The following is a 27,305-nucleotide window of genomic DNA, read 5'->3' as shown; positions in this document are numbered from 1 at the left end:
AAGTGTACAAAAAAGCATTTAGCACAGTGCCTGGCGCAAAAGAAGTGCTCAATTAGTTACTATCATTACTGCAATTATCAGGGAGAAGAAGGGATTGAAAATGATTCCCTATTAGCTAGAATCTGGTCTGGCTTTTCAATCCTACAGCCCACACCCTTTGTTTAGCCCAGTGCTTCTCAAAGTATGGTCTCCAGAGCACCAGCAGCAGCATAATCCACCAACTTGGTAGAAATGCAAATTCTCAAACCCAGCAAAAACTACAGTTATAAACTCTAGAGGTTAGGGTCCAGCAATCTACATTTTAACAAGCCCTCCCTGGTGACTCTGTTATACACGGAGTGTGAGAATTACTAATTTAAATACTCATTTTCTCTAGTCTGAGCTCTTAACACAGTCATCAGCCTCTTAGGGTATTCTTCTCGGCAGTCTCTTTCCCTTGAATTCATCATACAGCCACAGGTTTCCTAAAAAACATGCCACATCAGTATATGATTACCATCTGTAAGTCACAGTAAATGTTGGGCAAGTTTATTTATCCTATTTGGGCTTTATTTTTCATAAATGTAAAACGGAACATTAAACATGACATAATCTAAAATAGTACCATCATCTAGGAGATGCTCCACAACTGATGGTCGAACCTACGATCTCATACTATTGTCAGAAATTAAGTCACTTGATTAACGTCATCCAACTTAATAAAAGATCCAAGATTAGAACACAAGTTTCTCAATTACGAATTCTGGTTCTTTTCATGAGATAAGGCTGTTTCTACATAATCAAAAACATTTATTCCAAAATAAAAATTACATTTTGGTATTGTCAGTTTATGCACTATTTTCAAAAGTGAAAAATTATAGTCTTTAGAAATGAATGAATGAAGCTATATGAAAAGTTTTCAATGGTAGCTCTCAGTAAAAATTAAACCATAAAATAAGTATACTCACCTGTTACCTAATCTTGAATATTTATACTAAACACAGAAATAATTGAAATATAAAAAGCAATTCATTTGTTTTTAAGCTTTATTTTATCACCCTTATCAAACAAACACACATCAAAAAGCATATCAACAGTGCATCTTATGGTAAGTCAGTTTACAACAAAACTGAACAAGGCAATCGTGTTTACAGATAAAAGTTTTCAGCAAAAAAACTATATGCAATTCAGTTAATTGAAATGCTGTGTCCATACATTTTTAGCATATAGGAAAGTGGAAAATAAAAGTTCTTTGCTACTCAGCAAGAAAAAACATGTTTAAAAGACTTGAATAGAAATCAGAACTATAGAGATTTGAGAAAAGAATTTCTTGGTACTGATACACATCTACATTTATAGTCCCACTCAGTTATTAAAAAAAAAAAAATCACAAAAAAATAAGACATCACCAAGAACAGAGAACCATAGTGCCAAGAAATGCCAAGACCAATAAACTACTGAAACAACTGGTAGAAATGTTACAGACAGCTGTTGTGTACTGTAATATTCTTGTAGTTCTGAGGTGAAGGTAAACCAACAGGAGAGAATACTCCTAATAACTGGCTTTGGTTTAAGTGATCGTTCACATTTTTCTAACCATACCTTCTAAGCAAGAACACAGCTATTACATGTTATTGAGGGAAAACAGTAGTAGGTTTTAATACTCACAACCAACCACTCCAGTGCTGATATAGAAAGCCACAAATTCTCAAAATCTATTGATCATAACTGGATTTCAAAGAGTGAACAAAAGAACAAAGATGGAGTCCTTTGGGGGGAAAAAATCTGTTCTACGCCAGATTTGACACTGTTTGGAGGATATAAAGGAATGTTAAATTATTCAAGGTTTATTGTACTTAACACTACTTACTTTCATAAGGTGCTACAACTCTGCAGCTAGTGCATACTAATGCCACCCACTGTACCCAATGTGCAAAGGGAAACACAGAGATGGCTAATCCCCAGTTTCTTTCTGATCCTTGATTTGCTAAGTGTTGATGTATACCAAATACACAAAGGATAGAGTCTCATTTAAATATTTATTTTTAAAAATTTGACCAAACTGAATATGGATATTTAATCTGGTCTCATACACTCTTAAAAATAATTTTCTGGGGAAACGATGAGGAATGTATAGAAAAGGCAATGTTTCCACGTTACAGGTACCAAACTTGGATTTTTAAAAATAAATATCATTTTTAGATCATAAACTATATGAACAATTAATAATACCTTAAAAAGGAAGCCATTTTCTTCCCCTCATCTCTTTGTTTATATTACTTTTCTCTTCTTTACTCTTAAATCTGGTAGATTTTTGACAACCCATGCTAATATAATAATATAGCTATAGATAATTCAAATAACTGAAAAGATTTTGAGTCCATAAATGCATGAGTTTGGATGTGTGATACAGAACACTCACTACATTTTCTTTTACACACTCGTTATCCTGACATCATGAATACCATTAAGGAGAGAGCTTAGAAAGGGAAGGGAATTCCAACTGGGACAGAACCGACTACATCTAATTCTCTTGCTGACAATCAAGAGTTTATGATAAGAAAAAGCTCTGATGTTATTACCTAAGAGTTTTGCAAATAGGAATAAAAATTTTGACAATTCCAGTTTTGGGTTTTTTCCTTCAGAGTGTGACTTATTCCATCATACAAAGTAGTATAACAAAATAAGCTCTTTTACTTCACAACAAGGATCAACAGTCACGTGGATCAACAGTCACATAAGGCAAAACAAGACAGAATGTTCTCTCTGATCACAAAGCTAATCATAAAACATACATGACTTTCAAAAAAGCCCTCGGTTTCCTTTAGGATACTGCGACAGTTACTCTATTTAATGGGAAATAACTTGTAATCATTTGATAAATTTCCCATGAATTCTGGCATTGATAGTGCCAAAAACATAACTGCCATGATTATGACAACTCTTTGAAAAGCAAAAATAAAGCAAATAAAACATTTATCCTTCTAAATAGTGTAACGGACAACAAAAGTGCTGAGTTGTAGGAAAATGAATACAAACTTCACATCAGGAGAACAAAGGTTATGTAAACTATGTATCTCATATCCTGAAGATCACCTTCATGACCACCCATAAACAATTTCCTAAATGCTCTCTGGTTTACAGGTACTTCTTTTACAGCCCATTTCTCCTATAAAAGCCCAAAATTGCAGCAAAAAGTTAAAACTGTATGCCTTCTTAAATGTCCCTAAGTGCTTGTCAATCACATGTCACTGTGTTAATCTACTGGTCATTCACTGTGTGAATTTAAAAAGCAGTGAAAAACACTGAATAACAAACACGATATATCCTGTGGTGTCAGAGAAGACGCTAACCTAAAACAAAACAACAAAATCTCTAAAATTTTGGGTACTTCAAAAACTAAAAAAATCATACTCCTCTATCACTAAGGAAATGTAACTTAACCAAATAAACCACAAGAGGCTCAGATGAATTCCATTTCACAGAGATTCAACATGCTTTTATTTACTGAGAAAGCTAGAAAGTGATACTAACCTGAAAAGGCTAACATCTCAAAAGTAAAGGTGATTTATTGAGCACCTTAAGAAATGGAAATTCTTTTGAGCTGTGACCAAAGTTTGGTCTGTACTGTGATCACAATTAACAAGAAATAAATTTTATCAGAGAGCTAGAGTAGTAAGTTTTGAAGAAGGAACGTAATATTAAAAATGGAACCACATCCAAGAAGAATTAGATTCTGCTAGACAACTCTGGCTTTCCATTATATGTAATACTGGGGGGGGGAAAACAAATATGAACAGTTTTACACATATTAAAAAAAAAAAGGCAAACCAAGGAAATGTTGAAGTTTTATACTATATGACTCAAACTAAAAGCTATTCCAAGGAAAAGGCAAAGGAGCAGTAACTACTATCATCTGAGAAGGTTTCACCCAAATGAGTTTTAAAATTTTCCAGGAAACACAAGGCACTTGCTTACGTCTTTGACTGTCTACACATCCACCAGACTAAAAGTCATGATGAGATTCCATCTGTACCCTAATCTGAATAAAGCCACCTAGCACGTACCCTTGCATGAAAGTCCAGGTAAAACATGTGGTTACTGAGTGTCTCCCCCACCCCCTCACCCAGTAACTATGTCACTATAATTACCATCAGCTACTATGGTGCTGATTCTCATTAAATTATAAAAAATAAAATGCCACGCTGCCAAGTATAACTAATGGCAGAAATTATGTAAGCTAGGCCTAATTTTATACAGTTAGGATAAAAGCCTAAGAAAACGATGCCAAAATGTCAGCTACCTGCATTTGAGAAATAACTCAAATGAGTCAAAACACAGCATCTGAGTATTGTAACTCTGACTATAATTTATTCCAGAAAGATAACTGACTTCCTTACCAGGGTGAAGCCCAGTGAACTAAGACAGAAACAAACCTTAGCCCATAGTTTCTCTTCAACTTCCTTTACACGGCAGCACTCTTTCTGGCAGCATTCCTTATAATAAATTTGCTCAAAGATTAAAATTTAAGTATAAGTAATATGATTTTAGAAGAGAATTTTTTTTAAAGGTTAATTTAACATAGCTCAGCACTCTTATTTAGCAGCCAGAGTACCTTTAAAAAGAAGGCAATACCTGTTTCAATGAAAACACGGAGAAGGATGAGAAAAACTGTATCTGTGGTTTTGCTCTAAAAGCAGCCATAGCAATGGCTCGAGGCATAGCAGAGAATTTTTTTTTCTAGAGATGTGCTATACTGATGGCCACAAAACAGGGAAGATATACAGTAATAATAAATGCATTCAATCTCTTATTGCAAGAGGCTCATTTTGTTATTATGCCTTTAAAATGCAGCAAATAGTTTCTTTTAGCTAGTGCTATCTTTTACTGAGGCATCCAACCCCATTTATTCTTCTCTAAATACAGCATTAAAGTTTCGAAAGTGGCCAACTAGCCACCTCCTCCAAATATGTTTCCAAAGAACCAAAGATTTCCTACAGAACAATCAATTTACATGCCTTTTCTGGGACAAAAATGTACTAGGACAACATCATGGGACAATAAAGAAGAAACTTGAAGGCAAGAGGGAAGGAAGCACAGATATTAATTTAGGGAAAGAAAAATTACCTGAGATAAAATTTTTCCCAAACTGGTAGGGGTTAAGTGAACATGAACCTTAGTATGTTTACCCTTCCTCTCCAAAAGAAAATTTGTTTTTAAAACTTCAAGAAATCAAAATCTCTGTGTACATATTTCATCCTAAAGGATGATGAAAACTGCATCTTTTAATATTTGGTTCAGGTTTAAAAAAGTTAGCAAGATTAAACTTCTTATAATATTAGAAGAGGGAGAAAAATCTGCAAATGTCATCTTTGGTAGTAATGGGCTAAGAGCTATAAAATAACTTAAATCAAAGGAAGCATCTTTTTTCAATTTTGTGGCTTAAATATAAAACATTTAATTCAATGCATGATTACTTAGGCTCATCAGTTATTCCCTCAGCACACTTAAAATCTAGTTAGCATCTTCTGTAATAAAATTCTACAGTGTTAAACACTACATATACTCATGATGAATACATCAACAATAAGACGATCAAAGAATGCTGTGAAATTCAGCATCGAGATGTTAGCAGCACACTGCATCATTAAGCTCAGAAGCCTACCTGCAGTTTATTTGTAAGGACTTTTATTTTTGGTGGTGGTGGGGAAGGGAAATGAGAAAGGTCTATGTGCTAACCTAAAATACTTGCCCTTAAAAAGAACTCATTTGCACTGTGTTCATCAGTTTGTATGGAAGGACCTGGTGTTTTTAATCAACACAGAAGCTGCTACCCATACAAACATTTATGTTTTAGGAAAGCTTAGGTCTCCATAATACTCTCTTGAATTTTCACCTGAAACCAAACCAGCTAATAAACCTCTGAAAGGGCCAAAATGAAAAAGAGTAGCTCTTCCTCCTAAGGGCACATATTAGAAGTTACTTATACAATCTTCCCTTGGGCACCAGGCCACAAGGTCTTTTGGCAATTCATTATTTATCCTCCTTATACCAAATTTGGCTTCATAATAAATATTAAAGAGAGTTCTGAAGAATTAGGTTTAACTATGATTAACTAAAATATCAAATAGTAACTGTGTGAAAAGGGTAAAATAATTCATCCTCTAAGACATAAATTCTTAATTGGGCTCTCAATAACCTGCATGGCACCCACAGGGAAAAACTATATGAGGAGCCTTCCAGCAGGGAAAGATATAAAAGTGTTTTCCTTAGGAAAATAAATAAATAAATAAATTTTTCATTTAGTTAAGAAAACAAAAAATTCATAACCTGTATATAACTGTTTTGTATAATCAGTGCTTTATAAAGATTTCCTAAGATTAAACCTCTGAAGACAATCTACTGTAAAGTGAGAGGAATCCATAATTATGATTCCTAAAACCCTGTAATCAATCTGTGCCCATGAACTCATGAATACTAGTAGCCTCTATCTGGGGTCACGTTAGATTGCTATGAATTTTTTTAAGAATTCTTCATGAGTTTTTCATTCTTTCTACTTCCACCTTATTATAGCTACACCTTTCTTAACTTCCTTGCAATCAAAAGTCAGACCACCTGACCAGCTAGGATGCTTTCCTCTAACTTCTCTTCAGCTAAGGATAGAGGTAAAGAATGAGGGAAGAGGAAAAGAAGGTATGGGAGGGAGATGAGAGAAAAAGGAAGAAATAAAGAATCCTTGATTATGCACTCTTCACCTATTTTTTTTTCTTTTCCCTTCACTGAACAACTAATTCTTTCTTTTTAACCAACATAAATTTTCCATCATAGTAGGCAGAACTGTATCTTGAGAAATCTTACAATGATCCTAGAAGAGTCAGTACAAAACAGATGAGCTAATGCAGGGTTGAAATCAGACCCTGAAAGATGGGGCAATCTATGTGTACCAAAACTCTTACAAGAGTTTTCTCACTTTAAGAGAGTTTCAATGTAATCCAGTCTAGACTTGTATGTTCTGGGCCTCTCAGGAATGGACTATTTTCTCATTTCATTCTTTCAGACACACCAACTCCCAAAAAACCTGTATCCTAAATATTATAGACATTGAACAGGTAGGGAAGAGATGGGCATAGACTGTATTAACCCACAAGATTCACACTATAAAGAATGCTACTCAAATATTCTCTAACCTTTCATACCTGCACACTCACTCGAGCATACGTACTAGACATAAAAATTGTGCAAGATCAAGCATCAGCTTTCTATTTTAAAAGCCTTAATTAAAAAAAAATATATAGATAGGCTCACCGCAGTTTCTTTAAAGGAATATTCAGTACTACAGTACTCCTTTAAAAAAAATCATAACTCAGTGTGAAGAACACAGTAGGGAACTGCTGCTTGACAATTACTTTAAATTACTGAGAGCATCCAGTGCCAACTACAGATATCAATAAGGAAGAACCATCTAACAACATGAAGGGATAACCTGTAAGTGATGTCACCAACGCTAACGAATTTGTTAATATTCCTATGACAGGATAGTATTCATCCCTGCCTCGTGATCACATGAAATAGTTAGTATCTTTTTAAGTTACATACTGAAGAGCAGCACTTGCCCTACTGCACAAGTAAAAGATGCCCACATGGATGCTCTACAAGCCCTCAATGTATAGCTAAGAGGGCTTGTCCTACGCAGTGCCCAGTGTCTGCAATGCAGTCACTGCTTGAGCAATGGCTGCACATTAGCAGGACTGAATAAATATACAAAGTATTCCCTTAAAATGGTAAGGGGGGGAGGGGTACTCCTGCATTCAGATGTAGAATAACCCAGGAGATGGAAGAGGAGAAACAGAAAACAGTCCTCAGGTTACTGATTAAAGCAAAGTTTGATACAGATATCCCCTCTTGTAGGCACTCAGTGGGTAAAATGTAGCCACAACAAACTTTCCATCAAACATCCTTCCAGTCAGTAATTTCTGAGCAGCTTTGGAATCACCAGCATTGGCATACTCAACAAAGACCTGTAAGAGAATAGAGAAAACAAAGTAACTTCCTTTTCATCAAAACTGTTTCAGAACAGTGCTTCTCCAACTTCGTGTGTGTGTGTGTGTGTGTGTGTGCGCGCGCGTGCGCGTGCGCATGTGTCATAACTAAGTAAGGAAGAAATTTAAAAGTAGGTAATTTCCCTTCCTAGGTAGCTGAAATACCTAACTTTATTAGTCTAATTTAATTTATTTTGACAATCTAAAGCAAAAGTTACAAGCAAGTGAAATGACTGTTCCTCAGTTACTGTGTAAGTATGTGAACCAGGAAAAGAACTGCCTCTCCCACCTCAGTTGGATGCCTCCTTTGTTACATCAATATTCTTCAAACTGAGGTGTGAGCATCCTAGGACACTCAGAGACTTTCACAGTGGAGGCAAGCAGACAGACATCAATCTCCAGATTCTTAACTTTCATTTGTACCTTTTCCTAAAATTGGATCTACCTATACGTTCAGGCAGGTTATTCCTTTTCATTTCCCCTCTCTTAGGAGCCCTTTTCCTAGCTGAAAAATCAAAGTATTTCCAAATGGCATAAAAATTTCCAGGATATAAAAAGAAACAACTTTAAATCCAATACTTTTTCTTTTTTAATGGACTGTGCCTGCATTGGTAAACAAAGTTTCATGCCTTGCCTATGACTGGTCATGCAAATATTTTTGCTAAGGATGAAGCGTGACAATTAGACCTAGGATATTTTGGCCTACAATGGGATTTTCTGAATTCATTAATACTGTAAAATGTACATGTAGAACTGACTCTGCCTCTTCCATTCTATGACATTTTAAGCCATGCATTACTCTTAAAGACAAAGTTTGAGACCATCCAGCGCTAAAAACTGATGCTCATTTTACTCATCTTCGATATCTTTGATATTTTATATCTCCTTTTCTTCCAAAAACCAATGTGTTTAGCTATAGTTTCCAGCAATAAATACTTCTTCATTAAATATAAAAGGAAGATTAGATGATGTCCAATGAGAATATGAAGCTCTGATTTTTTAAATTGATTAGTAATTACTCCAAAATCTACTGACCAAAGCTCAATAAATGAGTAGACATGCACTTATAGAAGAAATACAATGCTTCCTATCTTACTCCTTGCTTCATAGATAACCTACAGTTTTACACATTATATCACTGTAAACTAAATACAGAGGAAACACATTGTATAACTTATTATATAATTAATTACATTAGAGTTCTATGACTGTAATCTTGACTGTTTATAATTGTAAGAAGCATCCCATAATCTATTTTCCAGTATTTTTTGAATATTCCTTGAAAAATAAACATGTTTGAACTGAAAAATTCATGCTGACTTTATCAACTAGGCAACATCTTCAATAAATGAAAGAAGTTAAATCTGTGATTTTAAGAATTTATCAAAAGTTGCATTCACTCTCCACTTAGCAGCTTATTTCTTTTGTTGATAAGCTTATTTCTTTCACTCAGTCGTGTCAGTTCAGTTCAGTTGCTCAGTCGTGTCCAACTCTGTGACCCCATTGACTGCAGCTCACCAGGCCTCCCTGTTCATCACCAACTCCCTGAGCTCACTCAAACTCATGTCAATCAAGTCAATGAGGCCATCCAACCATCTCATCCTCTGTCGTCCCCTTCTCCTCCTGCCTTCAATCTTTCCCAGCATCAGGGTCTTTTCCAATGAGTCAGTTGTTTACATCAGGTGGCCAAAATATTGGGAGTTGCACTTTCAGCACCAGTCCTTACAAGGAATATTCAGGACTGATTTCCTTTAGGATGGACTGGTTGGATGTCCTTGCAGTCCAACTCCAACGGACTCTCAAGAGTCTTCTCCAACACCATAGTTCAAAAGCATCAATTCTTCGGCACTGATAAAGCCAGTGTCTTTTTGCTCAAGAAAGTGAAAATTGCTCAGCCATGCTGAACTCTTTGCCACCCCATGGAATGTGTAGGGGTGAATTCTCCAGTCCAGAATACTGGAGTGGGTAGTCATTCTCTTCTCCAGGGGATCTTACCAACCGAGGGATGGAACCCAGGTCCCGTGCACTGCAGGCGGATTCTTTACCAGCTGAGCCACTGGGGAAGCCCAAAGCTACACTGACAGCAGAGGATGGTTTCGGTCCATCAACCTTCGGTTACAGGCCAGCACGCTTCAGCTGTACCACGTTGCTGTTACTCTTTTTGGTCAAACTTTTTTTTTTCATGACCTGGGTTCAATCTGTAGGTTGGCAAGATCTCCTGGAGAAGGAAATGGCAACCCACTCCAGTATTCTTGCCTGGGAAATTCCATGGACGGAGGAGCCTAGTAGGCTACAAGATGGACACTTTCTCCCTGAAAAGACTTTTCCTGTTTCTCTATTTTGCCACTCAGATTGAGTCAGACCATGTTCATTCTTAATTCAAAACCTTCCAATACCTTTCCTTCTCATTCCTTGATCTATCCTATACTTCCATACTTCCTTGATCTAATCTCCCATTATTCTCCATTCTTCTCATTTTGCATAGTCACACTGTCCTCCTCAAACCTACCAGGAATACTCAGGGCCTTGAAATTTGCTGTTCTTTTTGCTAGAATTCTCTTCCTTACCGCCTTCAAATTTTGACTCAAGTGTAATCCATTATGTTCTTCCTCACCTGCTTATTTAAAACTGCCATCCACCCCTCCACAGCACTCTTTATATCTCTTCTCCAATCTCCTTTTCTCCATAGCACTTATCATTATACATTCTTTTGTCTGCTTCGTTCACTGTTGTATCCTACCTGTTATGCTCAATAAATACTGGTTGAATAAACAAACAGCAGTTACTAGTATGCTCCAGACACTGAATGAGGTAAATGCTGTTATCACTAGACTGGCAATAATGACTTTTCACTAAGATGAGAGTGAAATTTCTTTCACTTCTTTTCAGTTGCCAAGAATTTTCCTAATATTTAACCGTGAAAGACAAAATCCACAACCAGAGGTGACTGCACCCAGGGACATTTGGCACTGTCTAGAGACATTTCTGGTGTCACAGCTGAGAAGGATGGTGGAAAGAAGCTAATCCAGTGAGCAGAGGCCAAAGATGACGTTACACATCCTATAATGTACATGATATCTCCCCAAACAAAGGACTACCCAGCTCAAATGCCAGTGATGTTAAGATTAAGAAACAGAATAAAACAATATTCTATTTTCTGGGGGGAAAAAAAAAACCTACAGATAAAAAGAAGACTTAATTTAGGATCAGAATTTTCTTCAGAAACCCTGATCATACTTTTAGCCTATACATTCTATAGATGAAAAAACTATGGTTCCTCACAAAACAAGCCAAGTTGAAACTTGAACTCAGCTTTCAGGATCCTCAGTCCAGTATATTTTCCTTGGTTAAATTATCACTGATAATTCTATTACAATCAGAACCTAACCTAAATGGTTTTCCTACTGTACTTAATTAGGAAAAACTGGGCCAAATATTTCTGTAGCTGACCCTGACCTAAATTAGCATATGATTCAGCTGGCTGTATTCAATGGCTTAAAAAGTAGATTAACACTTAAAAAAGTTTTTTTTAAGTGATAAAAAGTACATGCATATTATAGAACTTTTGGAAAAAGAAAGAAGTACAAAGAAGTAAAAACCGTGATAATGCAAATTCATAATTCCTTGCAACATTTTGTGTGTATCTTTCTTTAAAATTAAAACATTTTGTACAGGATTTTAATAACCACTGAATCCTTTTCAAATTATGAAAAATATTCACTTACTTGTCCTCTGCCAGGATTTTCTTTTGGAACAAGCAGAGACACCACTGGTCCATATTTTTGACATTCTTCTTTTACATCTTCTACAACATCTGGTTATTAATAAATAAGGAAAATCACTTTCATGTAATTTGCGAGCATTCATTATTTTCAGATTTTAAATTCAAGAATCCATAACTAGGTAATGAAATCATTTTCTGTAACTTTTAAAATTATGCTTAAGTTAAGAATAATATAAATGTAATGCATTTAATAATTTTTTTTATATTTTAAATGTTTTGGTTAATACATTCAAATAATTTGAAATCCAAAAGAAAAGTCGTCTTGCAACTTTCCAAAATGTCATTCTGTTCCCCTCCCTGAAGACAGTAAGCATTATTAGTTTCTTCCGTAACCTTCCATGAACTTTGTAAGTTTATACAAGCAAATATAATCATATACGCTTTGAATAAAAAGTTCCAATCTTTTTTAAAAGTACATTTTTAGACCTTTCAATATCATTACACAAAATTTTCTCATTTATTTTTATGCTGATTTAATATTTCATTCTATAAAAGACTCTAATGTGTCCTACTGATGAACAATTAAACTATCCCCAAACTGCTTGCCATTATAAATAATACTGTAATAGATAAACTTGTATATACATCTCATTTCACTTGTGTACTTCTAAATTAACTTTTTGGAAATGGAACTGCTAGGTCAAAATTAATATCAATTTGTAACTGCTAGAGTTACCAATCTGCTTTTCATATAGGTTCACCAACTTAAACTCTCTCCAGTGACATATGAGAATGTTTTCCTATACCTTACCCACATCTTCACTGTAAGATATCAGAGTATAGTATTAATATTTCAACAATTGAGAATGAAATATGTGTGTGAGATATATTGTACATCCTTTCATATAAATTGTTTGTATCCTTTACCCACCATCTATTGGCTTGCCTTATAGGGGTTCTTTCTGTGGTAAGAACTGTAAATATTTTGTCTATGGTGGTTTACGTCACGGTAAAATTTGCTGAATCATTATTTTCAATTATGTGCACACTGGTGCACACTGTGCCTTCTCAACTCCAAGAACATATATATTTTAATCTCCTATGGTTTTTTAGCTAAATTTTTTTCCTTTACTCTCTCCTGCCTGCCTGCCCTTTTTCCTTCCCTCCTTACACTCTCCCTACTTCCTTGTTTTAATACTCTAACATATACAAAACTTGCAATTCATTTTGGTCTCAGTGGAAGGTTCGAATCTAACTTCTTCCCCACTGCCATCAAGATTACAAGACAAAAAAAAAAAAAAAGATTACAAGACAGCTGTCCTCACACATGATTTCGAGCAAGGCAAGCTTACCTAAAACTAGTGTAATCTGAAGGTGACCTTGCTAATCAGAACTGACAAAGGTGTTTAATGCTACTAAAAAGTCTGTTGCACTTTAGTTCATGTAAGACTCTTAAACAGTAAAACTTAATAGCATTTACGCATTTAAATGTTTAAATGCCATTAAATGTTTAACATTTCAGCATTTAAATGCTTAATGTATTTAGAAGTAGAAAAAAATGGTGTTACACAGCAAGATACACAGGAAAGAACAGATACAGACTACCCTAAGGTTTACTCAAGGAAGTTCACGCTTGAATTTTATAGCTATCAAAATTATGAGGAGGAGACAGAATTAAATACAGCAGGTAGACTTAAAAGGCTTAAGTAATAATTTGAAATAGATGTCAAGAGATTATTTAGAACTACTGTACCATAATGACCTAATTAAAAAATGCTGTTGTTTAATTGCTAGAAGGGAAGTCGCTCAGTCATGCCCAACTCTTTGCTACCCCATGGACAGTAGCCTGCACCAAGCTCCTCCCTCCATGGGATTTTCTAAGCAAGAGTACTGGAGTGGATTGCCGTTTGCTTCTCCAGGGAATCTTCCCGATCCAGGGATCAAACCCAGGTTTCCCGCATTGTAGACAGACGCTTTACCATCTGAGCCACCAGGGAAGTCCTGTATCCAACTCTTTCGCAACCCCATGGACTGCAGCCCGTCAGGCTCCTCTGTCCATGGGACTTCCCAGGCAAGAATACTGGAGTGAGTTGCCATTTCCTCCTCCAGGGAATCTTCCCAGCGTAGGAACTGAACCCACATTTCCTGAATTGCGCATGGGTGGTTCAGTGGTAGAATTCTCGCCTGCCATGAGGGAGGCCCAGGTTCATTTCCTGGCCCATGCAGCCACAGTGACCCCTTTTTGGGCTTCCCTTGTGGCTCAGCTGGTAAAGAATCTGCCTGCAATGCGGGAGACCTGGGCTTGATCCCAAGGGTGGGAAGATCCCCTGGAGAAGGCAAAGGCTACCCACTCCAGTATTCTTGCCTGGAAAATCCCATGGATGGAGGAGCCTGGTAGGCTACAGTCCATGGGGTCACAAAGAGTCAGACACGACTGAGTGACTTCACTTCATATCACCCACTCCAGTATTCTGACCTGGAGAATTCCATGGACTGTATAGTCCATGGGGTCACAAAGAGTCAGACATGACTGAGTGACTTTCACTTCACTCCTACACTGCAGGCGGATTCTTTACAACTGAGCCACCTGGAATTCCAAAACAATAACGAGGGTAAGACTATTCTTTCAGATAAAAAGGCATCCTAAAAAGTATAGATTGGAGATTCCTACATCTGTCACAGATTCAAAGAAATTAGGTTTGTTTCACTTGTTAGGTAACTATATAAAGCTGAGGAACATAAAATGACTTACTCTTATAAGCAAGAGTGGGGTACAACTAGCTCCATCAGTAACGGTTTAATTTCCCACAAAGAAAATGCTCAGTACTAAGCAACTGATATTTCTGAAATTCCCAAATGGGGGGAGTGGTAAGAACGAACCTGCCAATGCAGGAGACACAGAAGACCTAGGAGACCTGGCTTCAATCCCTGGCTCAGGAAGCTCCCCTGGAAGAGGAAATGGCAACCCACTCCAGTATTCTTGCCTGGAGAATCCCATGAACAGAGGAGCCTGGAGGGCTGCAGTCCACAGAGTTGCAAAGAGTCAGACTGAAGTGACTTAACATGCACACATTTGATATTTCTAAGTTTGGTCCTGCTTTTTAGTCCATTCACCACTCTGCTTCCACAATGCTCTTATTAAACCCAAGTTTGACTATAATACTCACCTAGTTTAAATTTTAACAGCTCTTTATTGCATTTTACAATGGACAAATATTTATTGAATACTTATCAGAAGCCAGGAACTATTCTACCCCTGATACAAAGTTCTTCTGTGTAATTTATATTCCAGTGTTCCTATCTCTGGGATTAAAGTCCAAATTCTTAAACATAACAAACAAGTCTATTAGATACCTGTATTCTGGCTACCTTTTTAGCTTTGACTAACTGTTAAATATCCTAAAAGACAGTCATCCCGAACAACTTGCTGTTCTCTGAATATGCCACATTTTCTCTCATCTCAGTGTCTCTGAGCTACTTTTAGCTCAACCCCTCAACTTTTAGTCAAGTAACTTAAATTACTAACAGAACTCATATATTATATGTCAGACTGAGTTAAACAGCCCTCCTCTCTGCCTCAATACTTTACTGTAACCTTCAGATTTACAGAAGTAATCATTTATACACTTGTAATTATTTATATAACTGTCTCCCCTATTACACTAAAGACAGGAAATAAATCCACAGTGGCAAGTGCATACTCAGTAAATATGTTTTGAGTGAATGAACTGTTAAAAGCAAAACAAATAAATAAGAGCTAAAAAGAAGTGAAAGTGTAGGGCAGGATTAGCACAGACAGAAAGAAGTTGCTGGGAAAGATAATCTTTATTTATTTAGTAAAGGTTTATCAGATGTAAAAGAGTTGAAAGGACCTTAGGAATTATTCAAGTCTGCTGGGACTACTGTAACAAAACGCCACACACTAAGTGGCTTAAACAACAATCATTTGTTTCTCATAGTTCTGAAGGCTGGAATTCAAACATCAAGGTGCAGGCAGATTTGGTGCCTGGGTGTAGACAGCTGCCTTCCTGCTGTATACTCACATTTGCAGAGACAGAAAGAGAAGAAAGAGAAAGACTGCTCTTCTGTCTCTTCTGTTTTAAAGGCCGCTAGTTCCATCAGAAGGGCTCCAGCTTCATGACCTAATCTAATCCTATTACCTCCTAAAGTCTCCAACTCTATCACATTGGGGCTTAGAGCGTTCTCATAGGAAATTGGTCGGGGACATATTAAATATACAGCGGGAGTCAAAAGTAAGTGTCCTTTAGAGACCACATAGTTCCATATCCTCACTATATAAACTAGCAAAATACGAGAATGCTATGAAATGGTATGTCTATTCTACACAGGAAAGACACATTAAAATAAAATTTAGAAAGTCCTGACCTTCATATTCTTCTTCATTCTCAAGATAATCATCATCCAGCACATTCAGCAGTCTTAGCACTGGCGTAGGAAGCATCACCAAATCTTCAATATGAGGGGCTGTTAAATTCATTACAACATGGTTAAATGCAAACTCCTTCGAATAAACTGATGAATATTAGGAAAAGGAGCTTGGGAATATAAATTAGTTCTGATATCTTATTTGATTATAAAATAACCAAGAAAAAATAAAGATGTGTACAACTTACCAAAAGGAATGCTAAAGAATGGGCTGCACAATGCCATTTCAGCAGGAATTCTTCTGCTTGGATCATCATGAAGCATGCTAAAACACAAAAATATGTAAGTTTACATCAAATCTTTTGAAAGTATAACCAGTAAAGAAAACAAAAACATCTAAATATTCACCACAACATTAATTATATTAGCATGACTTTCTGAATCATTCAACTACAAAAAATATTAATGCCATTTATGAGTAAACAGTTTAATAAATTATTATATACACCTAAGACATAATACTATATTTTAATTTAAAATGTTTTTGATTAATAAACACAACATAGGAAAATGATCCACATTTTGTAACACTAACTGAAAAAGAGCTGGACATAGATTTATGGTAATTGAATTAAAAAAACAGAGGTGAGATGACTTTTGTCTTGTTAAAGCCTCCTAATAATAAAGCAACTTGATAGCAAAATTAAAAAAAATCTATGGACAACATCTCTAACAAAAGTAAGTAGCCTCACTAGACAACAAAATCCGAGTGGCTAGGGAGAAACCATCAGTAGCAGTAAGACTTGCACCACATGGGCATCTATGTAGACGGAAGCAGAGAGAAACCACAGTTAATCTGATGACCCAGAGAAAAAATAATCCCCCAAAACAGGTATTCACTGGGAAGCACAAAAACCAATTTGAGAAAAGCTGTTTAAACTAAACCAGGGGTTATACATTCCAAATGAATACAAGGGGTCCTCTGTAAGATTTGAGGGGGCTGAAGTAATCTAGACACTAGAATCTCTCAAAACCAATCAGCTGAAGCTCCCTTCTAAGGCAGAGTCCCACAGAAAAAAGAAATCTTGGGATGAGAACCCATATTGATGGGGTAAATGAAAATTGAGAAAGAGACAAAGACATCAGGAAAAAGCAGGGAAAGGGAACAGCCAAGAGGATCTCAAGGCAAAAAAAAAAAAACCCACTACACAAAACAACAGAAGAGGGAGCTATGTATAGTTAGAAAAGCTACACCTTCCTAGGTTTAGGAAAATGAAGTTCACATAAAAATGAGCCACATACAAAGTATTATACCAAAGTTATTAGACCAGGAAAGAGGACTGCAACATAACCTGCCCTCAGACAACAAATGCACACAAGAAAGGCCTGAAGGGCATGACCACAACACCCAGGAGCCTATAGCCAACCATTTGAAAATAAGGCCAAGGCCTTGTTCACAAAGATACAAGGTGTTAGAGAGTAACATAAATCAAAACTAGGATTACCACAACACCCAGAAGCACTATGGCCAACCATCTGAAAATGAGGCCAGGGCACTGTTCACAAAGATACAGAGTGTTAGAGAGTAACATAAATCAAAACTAGGATGACCACAACACCCAGGAGCACTATGGCCAACCATCTGAAGATGAGGCCAGGGCATTGTTCACAAAGATACAAGGTGTTAGAGAGTAACATAAATCAAAACTAGAAAATATCAAAAATCAGGTAACAAAACACAGGAATAAAAGGAATCACTTCATAAACTAAGCTTAAGCTGGAAGTCACGTAAGGATGAATAAAAACAAAAGATGATGTCCTAAAGATAAACAGAAGGCAAAAAGGAGAAAAAATTGTTAGATCAAAAAGAAATAATAAAATAAATAAAAAACTATTCAAGAGAGTGATAATACTGAATAGTCAGAGAAAATCTATTAATAATGCCTATAGAATGGGAGTGAAGGGGAAAAAAAAGCAAAGTAATGGAACAAACACTAAGAATTTTAACTTAAGAATACTTTCATACAACAAACAAAAAGATCTAAAACTACATATTTCTTAAGAATTCAGACCCAGAGCAATCAAAATCTATTATTCTGGTAAAATCACTAGACTTTTAACAAAAACATGAAATCCTCACAGCATTTAGACCTAAAGACCAAATTACTTAAAAACAAAGTGTCATCAGCACTCTGCCTTCAACAGCAACACTATCTGCTAGAAGAAAATGGACTACAGTTGACCCCTGAACAACTTCAGGTTAGGAGTACACCCTCTCCCCAGCTAAAAATCCATTTAACTTACATATGGCCCTCCATATCCACAGTTTCTCTGTATCCACAGTTCTGTACCACAGAGTCAACCAACTGCACATCATGTAGTAACAAAATCTGTGTATAAATGGACTCACGTAGTTCAAACCCATGCTGTTCAAGGATCAACTGTAATATGTTTAAAACACTCAAGAAAAAAGTCTGCCAAGGATTTTTATACTCAGATAAACAGACTTTCAAGTGTTTAATAACACAGTTTAACTATTATTAACAAGCAAGAACTCAAGAGGATATTAATCCTACAATCAAAAGAACAAGCTTCAGTACACTAAAATGATAAGAATACAAGGACCAGTGATGAAGATTAAATATCTAGTTACACACAAATCTGACTAAATGAGAGTGTTTGAAAAATAAACAGTGCATAGCATGTAATAGCCATATAATCTGACAACACGGTTATAACTATTTTTCAAATGGGAGAATAGGAAGAGCATATGCAAAAGCAACTGTTTTCAGTAATCTTACTATAGCACTATTATTGAGACTGTTTTAGTGTAATGTGGAATAAAGCAAATGAGTAATAATGAAATATTCTAATCTGACATTCTCTTTGTCCTTAAGAAGCAGAATTCTTGACATAAAAGAAAAGAGATATAAAACAGAAGAAGTAAAAACATTGTGGTATTGAATTTAAATGAGAAATCTCAGTATGAACTCCACCCACTTAACAGGCCTAGAATCAATGATCACCCCAACAGCAATGAGTATTCTTAATACCCAGACTGTGGTTTTGAGAGCTTGTTTGGGCTTCCCTGGTGGCTCAGCTGGTAAAGAATCTACCTGCAATGTGGGAGACCTGAGTTCGATCCCTGGGTTGGAAGATCCCCTGGAGAAGGGAACGGCTACCCACTCCAGTATTCTGGCCTGGAGAATTCCATGAACTGTATAGTCCATGGAGTCACAAAGACTCAGACACGATTGAGTGCCTTTTACTTGGAGGTTCTAGCAGAGAGCTGCTGCTGCTGCTAAGTCGCTTCAGTCGTGTCCAACTCTGTGTGACCCCATCGACGGCAGCCCACCAGGCTCCACCGTCCCTGAGATTCTCCAGGCAAGAACACTGGAGTGGGCTGCCATTTCCTTCTCCAATGCATGAAAGTGAAGTCTCTCAGTCATGTCCGACTCTTAGTGACCCTATGGACTGCAGCCTACCAGGCTCCTCCGTCCATGGGATTTTCCAGGCAAGAGTACTGGAGTGGGGTGCCACTGCCTTCTCCGTAGCAGAGAGTGCAGCTACTCATATACCCTTGACCAAAGACCAGTTCTCCTTTATCGGGGATGGTCATCCACTTCGACCGAGCACACACCTTCGGGAAGCCCGCACATGGAACTGTGCAGGAGGGAGGAGACACCTGCCCAGTCAGCCAGTTTAGCTGCACAGGAGGACAGATGTCACAACCAGATCGCCTCACATCCCAGACTGCGGGAAATACTACTTCCTACTAAAAGAAACCAGGCTTCTTGGAGAAACGGCTACTTCCAGGTCTGGAGCAGGAAATGTACGCTTTGAACTGGAAACATCTTCTCATGCCAGACAGTGATGAAGCTATTAAAGAAAGGTATGCCAAAGCTAACCTGCAAAGCCTCAAATTCATCAAAGATGAGATAATTTCAGCTTCAATTAGGATAAGAACTGCAATGGATTAAACTATACCAAATATATTTAGATTCATTAGTTAATAATGATATTTTGACCTTTCAAAAAGGAAATAATCCACTTTGAAAGATGATAAGGAATCAATTCATTATGAAAACAAGCTAATTAAGTGAACCAAGCATTTATTTCATCTTTAGTTAACTAAACAAGGAGACTAAGAACATCACTGTTCTACAACTCCTAACAAAGTAATAGATCTAGGCATTGAGTATTAACAGCTATTAACACATCAAATGGAGATAGCCACATTATGTGCTAACCTAAAAAAACACAGTACCATATATACAACTACCAATTTAAAGAAAATAGGGCAATATGTTAAACTATACTACAATAGCACCATCTGTAAAATTCAGACTGTGGACAACTATACTGAGTCAGCAATCCAGGCTGTTCAACAAATAAACAAGGGAAAAGGGGGTCAGGAGATGGAAAGGGACTTTTTAGAGAAAATGAAAGTTAAAAGGGATTCTTAATAGAAGAGCAACATTAAACTATAGTATTTAGGGATGCACACTTAACTATAATAAAAACAAGGAAGTAACAACCATGAAATCAGGGCAGTGGTTCTTTTAGGGAGGAAGAAGGGGCTTGCAATTGGGATGGGGTACACAGAGGACTTCTAGAGTAGCTGGTAAAGTTCTATTTCTCAACCTAGATGGTAGATACAATAATATTCCTAAGTATTCACTAAGCTATACATTTTTTTTTCAGTATTTATGTTTTAGTCTAACAAAAAAAAGGTCTGAATAATTTGCATGCATACACATCAAAATACGAAGGAAAATACTGAAAAGAAATAGAGCAAAGCACTAATACTAGAAAATGAGCTTATAATTTCTCATCACAATTTTTTATAGCTTCCAAATCTAGTATTAGTTGCAGAAAGAAAAAGAATAGTTATCATTAAAAACAAAAAAACTCTCAAGCTAAATAACAAAGTCAATGCTAGAACTTAGACTTCTAAGTCTATCTTCAGTTCAGTCCAGTCGCTCAGTCGTGTCCGACTCTTTGCGACCCCATGAATTGCAGCACGCCAGGCCTCCCTGTCCATCACCAACTCCCGGAGTTCACTCAGACTCACGTCCATCGAGTCAGTGATGCCATCCAGCCATCTCATCTTCTGTCGGCCCCTTCTCTCCTGCCCCCAATCCCTCCCAGCATCAGTCTTTTCCAATGAGTCAACTCTTCGCCATGAGGTGGCCAAAGTACTGGAGTTTCAGCTTTAGCATCATTCCTTCCAAAGAAATCCCAGGGCTGATCTCCTTTAGAATCCATTATATAATTTGACTTCTATCCTAGAATCTATGATGTAATTTTACACGCCTCTTTTCAATGTAAACTGCAACATGCAATATCTAGTATCAATCAGCTACTAGCAGCTACTTAAAACTACTGTAATTTGTAAAACATACACACATACACACAAATATGTGCCCGTAAAACTGGTGAGATCTGAGTTCCATGGACTGTACTATCAATTTCCTAGTCTTGACATGGTACTCAGATTTTTAAGATGTTACCACTAAGGGAAACAGGTGAAGGCAAAACACTCTATCTGTCCCCAAAGTTTTCAATGGTAATTATTTAAAGTATAATATATAATTACTTTACATGAAATATTATTTTGGCATTCCAAAGTAAACTTGGTCTTTAGTTAGTAAAGATTCTTTAAACACCTATTCTCCATCATTTACAGAACTGCCAGAGTTACAGAAGGCCCAACATACAGTGACTCATCATCTATCTTCCACTGAACAGCGGTAACAGCCTAATACCTGGTACTTGCCATGAAAAAAAGAACACTTTTGTTTCTTATCAGAAACCAGTCTGTATAGAATATCTAAAGTTTTTAATTCTGAGGAAGCAAAACCTCTACATGATTAAGCAAGCCAGAAAATAATATAAATCCACTCAGGAAAAAAAGCAAGTTTAAAGTACATGTAATGTACCTTTTGATAAGGTCTCTTAGGTGATAGGCTGGAATTGCGGCATTCACCACTGCTTTACTGGCAAATATGTGATCAATAATAGCAGAACTATTTGCCTAAAAAGACAGAAAAGTTCTTCTTTGGTTATCCAGTTCAGTCCTTATTTGTTGAGTACTAGGCACACAGCACTGAACAGTTTGGTAAGTTAAATACAACAGAAAACACTCTCTTCTGAAAGTTTATAATCTTAATGAAGGGGATTACATACATTATTATAAAACTTCTAGAGAAGAGGAATTTTTTCTCTATTCTCAGTATCTAACACTGTGTGAACATTTACTAGGTGAATGAATAAAGAAACAAAATACCAAGGCAACCACACAGAAATGTAATTTAATGCAAACTGAGAAAATAAACGTGCGCTAGGTGAGTCAGAGTGTCCTCATCATGAGTCAATTGGTTTCCAGATGGAATAAAATAAACTATCAAGGAGAAACCATGGCAGAATTTAAAAACTGCACCTGTCACATTATTCATACCTTAAATCTTTGTGGAACATAACATTTTCTCCAGGAGTACTATGGAAGTGTGTACATGAGTAAAAATACTCAATTTATCATCACCAAATAGCAATACTTACCACAGGCCACACACTATGCTAAGAATTAGATATCATTTCAACACTCTTATCATCATTTTACTGAAAGTAAACCACAGTTTAGTAAACCTAAATAAGTAACTTAAAGATGAAGGGAAGATATAAACCCTAGAGATTTAACTTCAGAGCCTAAGCTCACATTTGGTAATTGTGCCTCCACAGAAAGGGATACAATACAGAATGATACTTTTATCTAGGGGGCAAATAGTGAGGACTGCTTTAATACACATCAGCCTCTAAATTTCACCAAAAAAGAAAAAAAATTAAATGCCTAAGTTAATAATTAACTAGATCACTGAATGTGATCTAATTCTAACTGGCTCTCAGAAAAAGTCCAAAGAATTCAAAGTGAGTCAAACCTAATGCAGGAAATTGATGTGTTTATCTGTAAAAGCACTAGAGAAAGTACCCCCAAAGTACACTGGACTGTGTGCAGGCACCAATGACAAAGAGTGATACTGGTTTTACAGCATATTATAGCAGCATTTTTTTTTTTGCCAAAAGTAAGGTACAACTACTAGGCTATTAAAGTATTCCTTCCAAGAACTGTTTCAACAGATATAGATGACTAGGGGTTTAAGAGAAATAAAATTCTGTATAACAGCAACACACTAAGTATTATATGCTCAAAAACATACTTGCTTCATATCAAAATCTAATTCCTAAACACCATATTGCTTTTCAAACACCTAGTCTAAAAGAGACTGATACCATCACAACATTCAAGCCTCAATATGTTTGAAAAAATACTGCAATTAATTCTTAACTCACAAATACGCAAAAAGTAAATTCCTATGTCAGTTGGAACTTAGAACCCATGTTCTCAAGCAAACAATGTTATGAGCAGCAGTCACTTTCTCAGGACAGTTCATGTACAGAGCACAAACAGGAAGCAGCGTGGAGCCGTCGGCAGAACACTGGCCTTCTGACTACGAGGGGCAGAATTTGGTCCAGAACATCCAGTTGTATGACCTTGAGTTAGTGGTTTTACATATTCGTGCCCCCAGGTTTTCACGTGTAAATAACTAATATCCATTCTAACAATCCTCACAGAGTACTACTGTATTAGTAATATTTTAGAATGTAATACAATTACTTTACTGAACAAACCACTTTTACTTCCTCAGGAAAAGGCATTCATTCAAACACTTTATCAAGCACTTACAACATGCCAGGCCTCAGCTAAAAACAGTGAGCATGCAATGCTCCCTAGCGCATCTGTAGCTATGGGACTGAGGAGTAAGCAGCATTAAAGGTAGTAAGGGGAATATGGAGGAGATAAAGCAATCAGAGTCCTCAACGAAAATCATTATAAACTGAGTACTCTTACACTGGGATTAAGGACCTGAAAGCAAAACACTGGTTCAGTTTACCTTCCATTCCTGAGATCTGACTGTATGTTTCAATTTCATTCCTGAGAACATTTCCAGTAAAATGATTCCTAGGCTCCACAGATCAACAGCTGAGGTACATTCTGTATCACTCTGCAGGCCAGCCTGGGCCAAGCAATTCTGCAGTTCTGCTTCCGGAGCCCGATACCCGTCTGTCTGAATATACTTTACATCCTGAAGAAAATGAGTAAGTATTATAACCAATCAAAAACTGCCCACCTTCCATCCATCTCTACAGTGTATTTACCTCTCAGAATGTGTGATAAGCCAATGTCACACTGAATGGCAGAATTTTTAGTCCTTGGCGATCATAATTCTTTGGTTCATTAACTGGATAGTTCTCAAAGGCAAGCTGCACACTTTCCATACAACTGCTCATTTCTTTAGATACTCTCTTGCCTGTGAGGCACTGCTGAAAAATAAGGACACTCTGCAAAGAGCAGATAAACTATGGAAAATGGACCATTTGCCAGAACTATCACGTGAGTTCTTCCATTAGAGTCCCAACATGAAAACATCAGTAACAGTAATTCAACAATTAACCAAACACTCAAAGAAAAATAGTGTTCTATGTAAAGTACTTTTAAAAATTTCAGAGCCCTCTTGTATTAGCTCTCTCCTACCTGACTCAAACATGTGTGTTAGACGCTCAGTCGTGTCCGTCTTTTTGCAACCCCATGGACTGTAGCCTGCCAGCCTCTGTGCATGGAATTTTCCAGACAAGAATACTGAAGTGGGTAGCCATTCCCTTCTCCAGGGGATCTTCCTGACCCAGGAATTGAACCTGGGTCTTCTGCATTGCAGGCAGATGCTTTACCATCTGAGCCATCAGGGAAGCCCCAAATATCTCTTAAGTCTCTACTAAATCACCTCTGTTATTTAAAAATATTTGTTTTAGACCACTGAGGGGCTGGGGAGAGAAAGTATGTCTTACCTGATTGCCTTCTTTGAAGCTAAGTCCAAAGTCAATGAGTTTAAAACATTCATTCTCGGCACTCCACAATATGTTACGTGGCTTGAGGTCTGCGTGGACATAACCCTCATGATGAAGAAAAGCAAGGGCCTCTAGAACATCTCTGGCACAATGCTGTATCATCCACATGGAACAACCCTGGTGACTGGAATATAAAAGCAATTCCGAAACACTGACATCCAGGAGTTCAAGCAACAGACAGCGTGATGGCACATTTGGAGAGAAGTGGATTGTGAAGACTCCATACAAAGTCACTAAAAAAGAAATTAATTACAATACTTTAAAAACCAGACTCAGAATAAGTGACTATTAAAGTAGATAAAAATTGGGGGTAGTCTAGATAAGGATAACTTTAATGAGCAAGCCACTGGAATTTATTCCAACCATGAGTAAGATTTTTGGGCAACTCGGTTATTTTAACAAAATGAGATGACCTTCAGCAGCAGATTACTACTAAAAGATATTAGATATGACATAATAATTCAAACTGTGTTTCCCAAGCACTCAGTGATGGGTGAATATGCACTTGGGTGCCAAGCAAAACTGATCAGAAGAAAAATCCAAATACTAAGTACTCTTAACAAAATGTCACAACATGCAAAATCAAAACTGAAGATCCTTTCCTGATTCAGAATAGCACTCTATTAATATTAAAAGAAAAGATTAAGATAGTCAAGATGACATTTTAACAATCTTGTAGAGATTCATCAAGTCCTTAAGCCAAAAAAATTCCCTCCTAAATAGCCAGGTTATATACACCATTTAGCAACCCTTGAAAAAGAAAAGGGGGAAAAAAAAGCAACACTAGTATTAAGACATTCTTCTTTAAATGGCAGTATTAAAGAGGTCACTCTTCAAATTAAATATGGATCATGTTTGCCAGCAAGTAAGACCATTTATAAAGCCATAACTAATTATAAGCTCTCCGTTGGTATAATAAGAATGAAAACTGTTTTTGTAAATCAATCACCAGTAATCATTATATATCTTACATTCTAAATATCTGAATGATGAAACATGGTCTTACCTGGCTAAAAGTATAAAGTGTACACGTATAATTTTCACACTTCCATACGAACATCTATGTAAAATTTAGGAGTCATTTCTCCCAAATCCATACCAAATATGTATCAAGAACAACCTATACGAGTTATTAGTATTGACGTCACAAGTACAAGAAATATTTCCCATTTTTCACTGGTGTGCAAAGATTCAAAAATTTCCGTACAAGAGATGACAATTTACCAAAGATACACCTCCTTTCACTTGAGAAGACAATTCTCTGTGCAACATTCTCTAGTGAGAACTGAAGCAAAACAGAATTTACTGAGCATCTACTACGAGCAAAGCAGACCATCTTCCCCGTACTGCAGAGTGAAAGGGGGATGGGAAACGGCCTTGTACCGGTGATGGGCACAGGGCGAGCCCCACTTCTCCAGCCTAAAATACGGGAGACGGAACGCCAGGCTGAAAGAGACAGCACGCTAAAACTGGGACCTGGGCAAGACAAGAAGGGAGACAGCGGCAATTACCGATGTTCCTGTGACCCTGCAACTGCTCCAGCGCCGCCCTCTCTTTGCGGAAACCATACTCGGCGGCCGAGGCCGCAGCCCCGGTGGTTCCTGGAGGTAGGAACTGCTTCAGCGCTCCTGGGGGCGAGCCGGGTGTGCCGCAGCAACGCACCCGATACACCGAGGCCGAGGAGCCGCTACCCAGGCGGCTCTGTACCTGCCACAGCCGTCCGAAGGCTTCCAGAAACCGCGGCGGCTCCGCGCCCCACGCGCAGCCGGATCCCGCCATCGGTGCGGACTGAGGGGGCTGACACGGAGCTGACTCGACGCCCGGGGCAGGCCGGCAGGGCCTGCGGTCACATCCCCGCCCGCCGGACCAGCGGCTCCGCAGGGACGGGCCTGCAGCCGCCTCACCGACTGCCGGGACCTCACGCCGCCATGACACCGGAAACCGCCTCCTGGGGCGGGGTGGGGAGGGAGGTCCCAGAAGCCGGAAATAGAGGAAGAGCCAATCCTGTCGGCTGAAGGAGGCGGGCCTGGGGAGGGCGGGCTTCCTAGTGGCTCAGACGGTAAAGCATCTGCTTACCTGGGATGCAGGAGACCTGGGTTCGATCCTCGGGTCCGGAAGATCCCCTGGAGAAGAAAATGGCAAACCACTCCAGTACTCTCGCCTGGAAAAGCCCATGGCCAGAGGAGCTTAATAGGCTACAGTCCATGGGGTCG

General features: G+C 37.6%; 1 protein-coding gene and 2 non-coding genes across 4 annotated transcripts; 1 reads left to right on the top strand and 2 right to left on the bottom strand.

Moving 5' to 3' along the window:
* Nucleotides 1-1,011: 1,011 nt before the first annotated feature.
* UHMK1 (U2AF homology motif kinase 1) lies at nucleotides 1,012-27,042 on the bottom strand. 2 transcript variants are annotated; one of them, XM_004002710.5, is made up of 8 exons: nucleotides 26,604-27,042; nucleotides 25,033-25,325; nucleotides 24,081-24,272; nucleotides 22,071-22,165; nucleotides 16,377-16,453; nucleotides 16,129-16,227; nucleotides 11,744-11,832; nucleotides 1,012-7,997 (listed from the first exon to the last, which is right to left on the bottom strand). In XM_004002710.5, the coding sequence occupies exons 1-8, from the start codon at nucleotides 26,869-26,871 to the stop codon at nucleotides 7,851-7,853; spliced, it is 1,260 nt and encodes a 419-aa protein (XP_004002759.2). In that variant the 5' UTR covers nucleotides 26,872-27,042; the 3' UTR covers nucleotides 1,012-7,850. The 2 variants fall into 2 exon arrangements, with proteins under 2 accessions (XP_004002759.2, XP_060259368.1); XM_060403385.1 differs by lacking the exon at nucleotides 24,081-24,272.
* On the top strand, nucleotides 13,897-13,967 carry TRNAG-GCC (transfer RNA glycine (anticodon GCC)). Its single transcript has one exon. It is a non-coding gene; the product is annotated as a tRNA-Gly (tRNA).
* TRNAC-GCA (transfer RNA cysteine (anticodon GCA)) lies at nucleotides 24,861-24,933 on the bottom strand. The gene has a single exon. It is a non-coding gene; the product is annotated as a tRNA-Cys (tRNA).
* Nucleotides 27,043-27,305: the final 263 nt, after the last annotated feature.

Source organism: Ovis aries, chromosome 1 (genome assembly GCF_016772045.2).
Source record: "Ovis aries strain OAR_USU_Benz2616 breed Rambouillet chromosome 1, ARS-UI_Ramb_v3.0, whole genome shotgun sequence".
In the NCBI taxonomy this organism is placed as follows: Eukaryota; Metazoa; Chordata; class Mammalia; order Artiodactyla; family Bovidae; genus Ovis; species Ovis aries.
This window is presented reverse-complemented; position numbering and strand designations above follow the sequence as displayed.

What these genes read in the sequence shown, in the direction of transcription:
- UHMK1 (XM_004002710.5), bottom strand. Translation starts at nt 26,871, where the DNA reads ATGGCGGGATCCGGCTGCGCGTGGGGCGCGGAGCCGCCGCGGTTTCTG. An exon ending in GCTTCAAAGAAGGCAATCAG is followed by an intron (nt 24,273 to 25,032) that starts GTAAGACATACT and finishes CATTTTCTTCAG; the next exon opens with GATGTAAAGTATATTCAGAC. An exon ending in TCAGATCTCAGGAATGGAAG is followed by an intron (nt 22,166 to 24,080) that starts GTAAACTGAACC and finishes CTGTCTTTTTAG; the next exon opens with GCAAATAGTTCTGCTATTAT.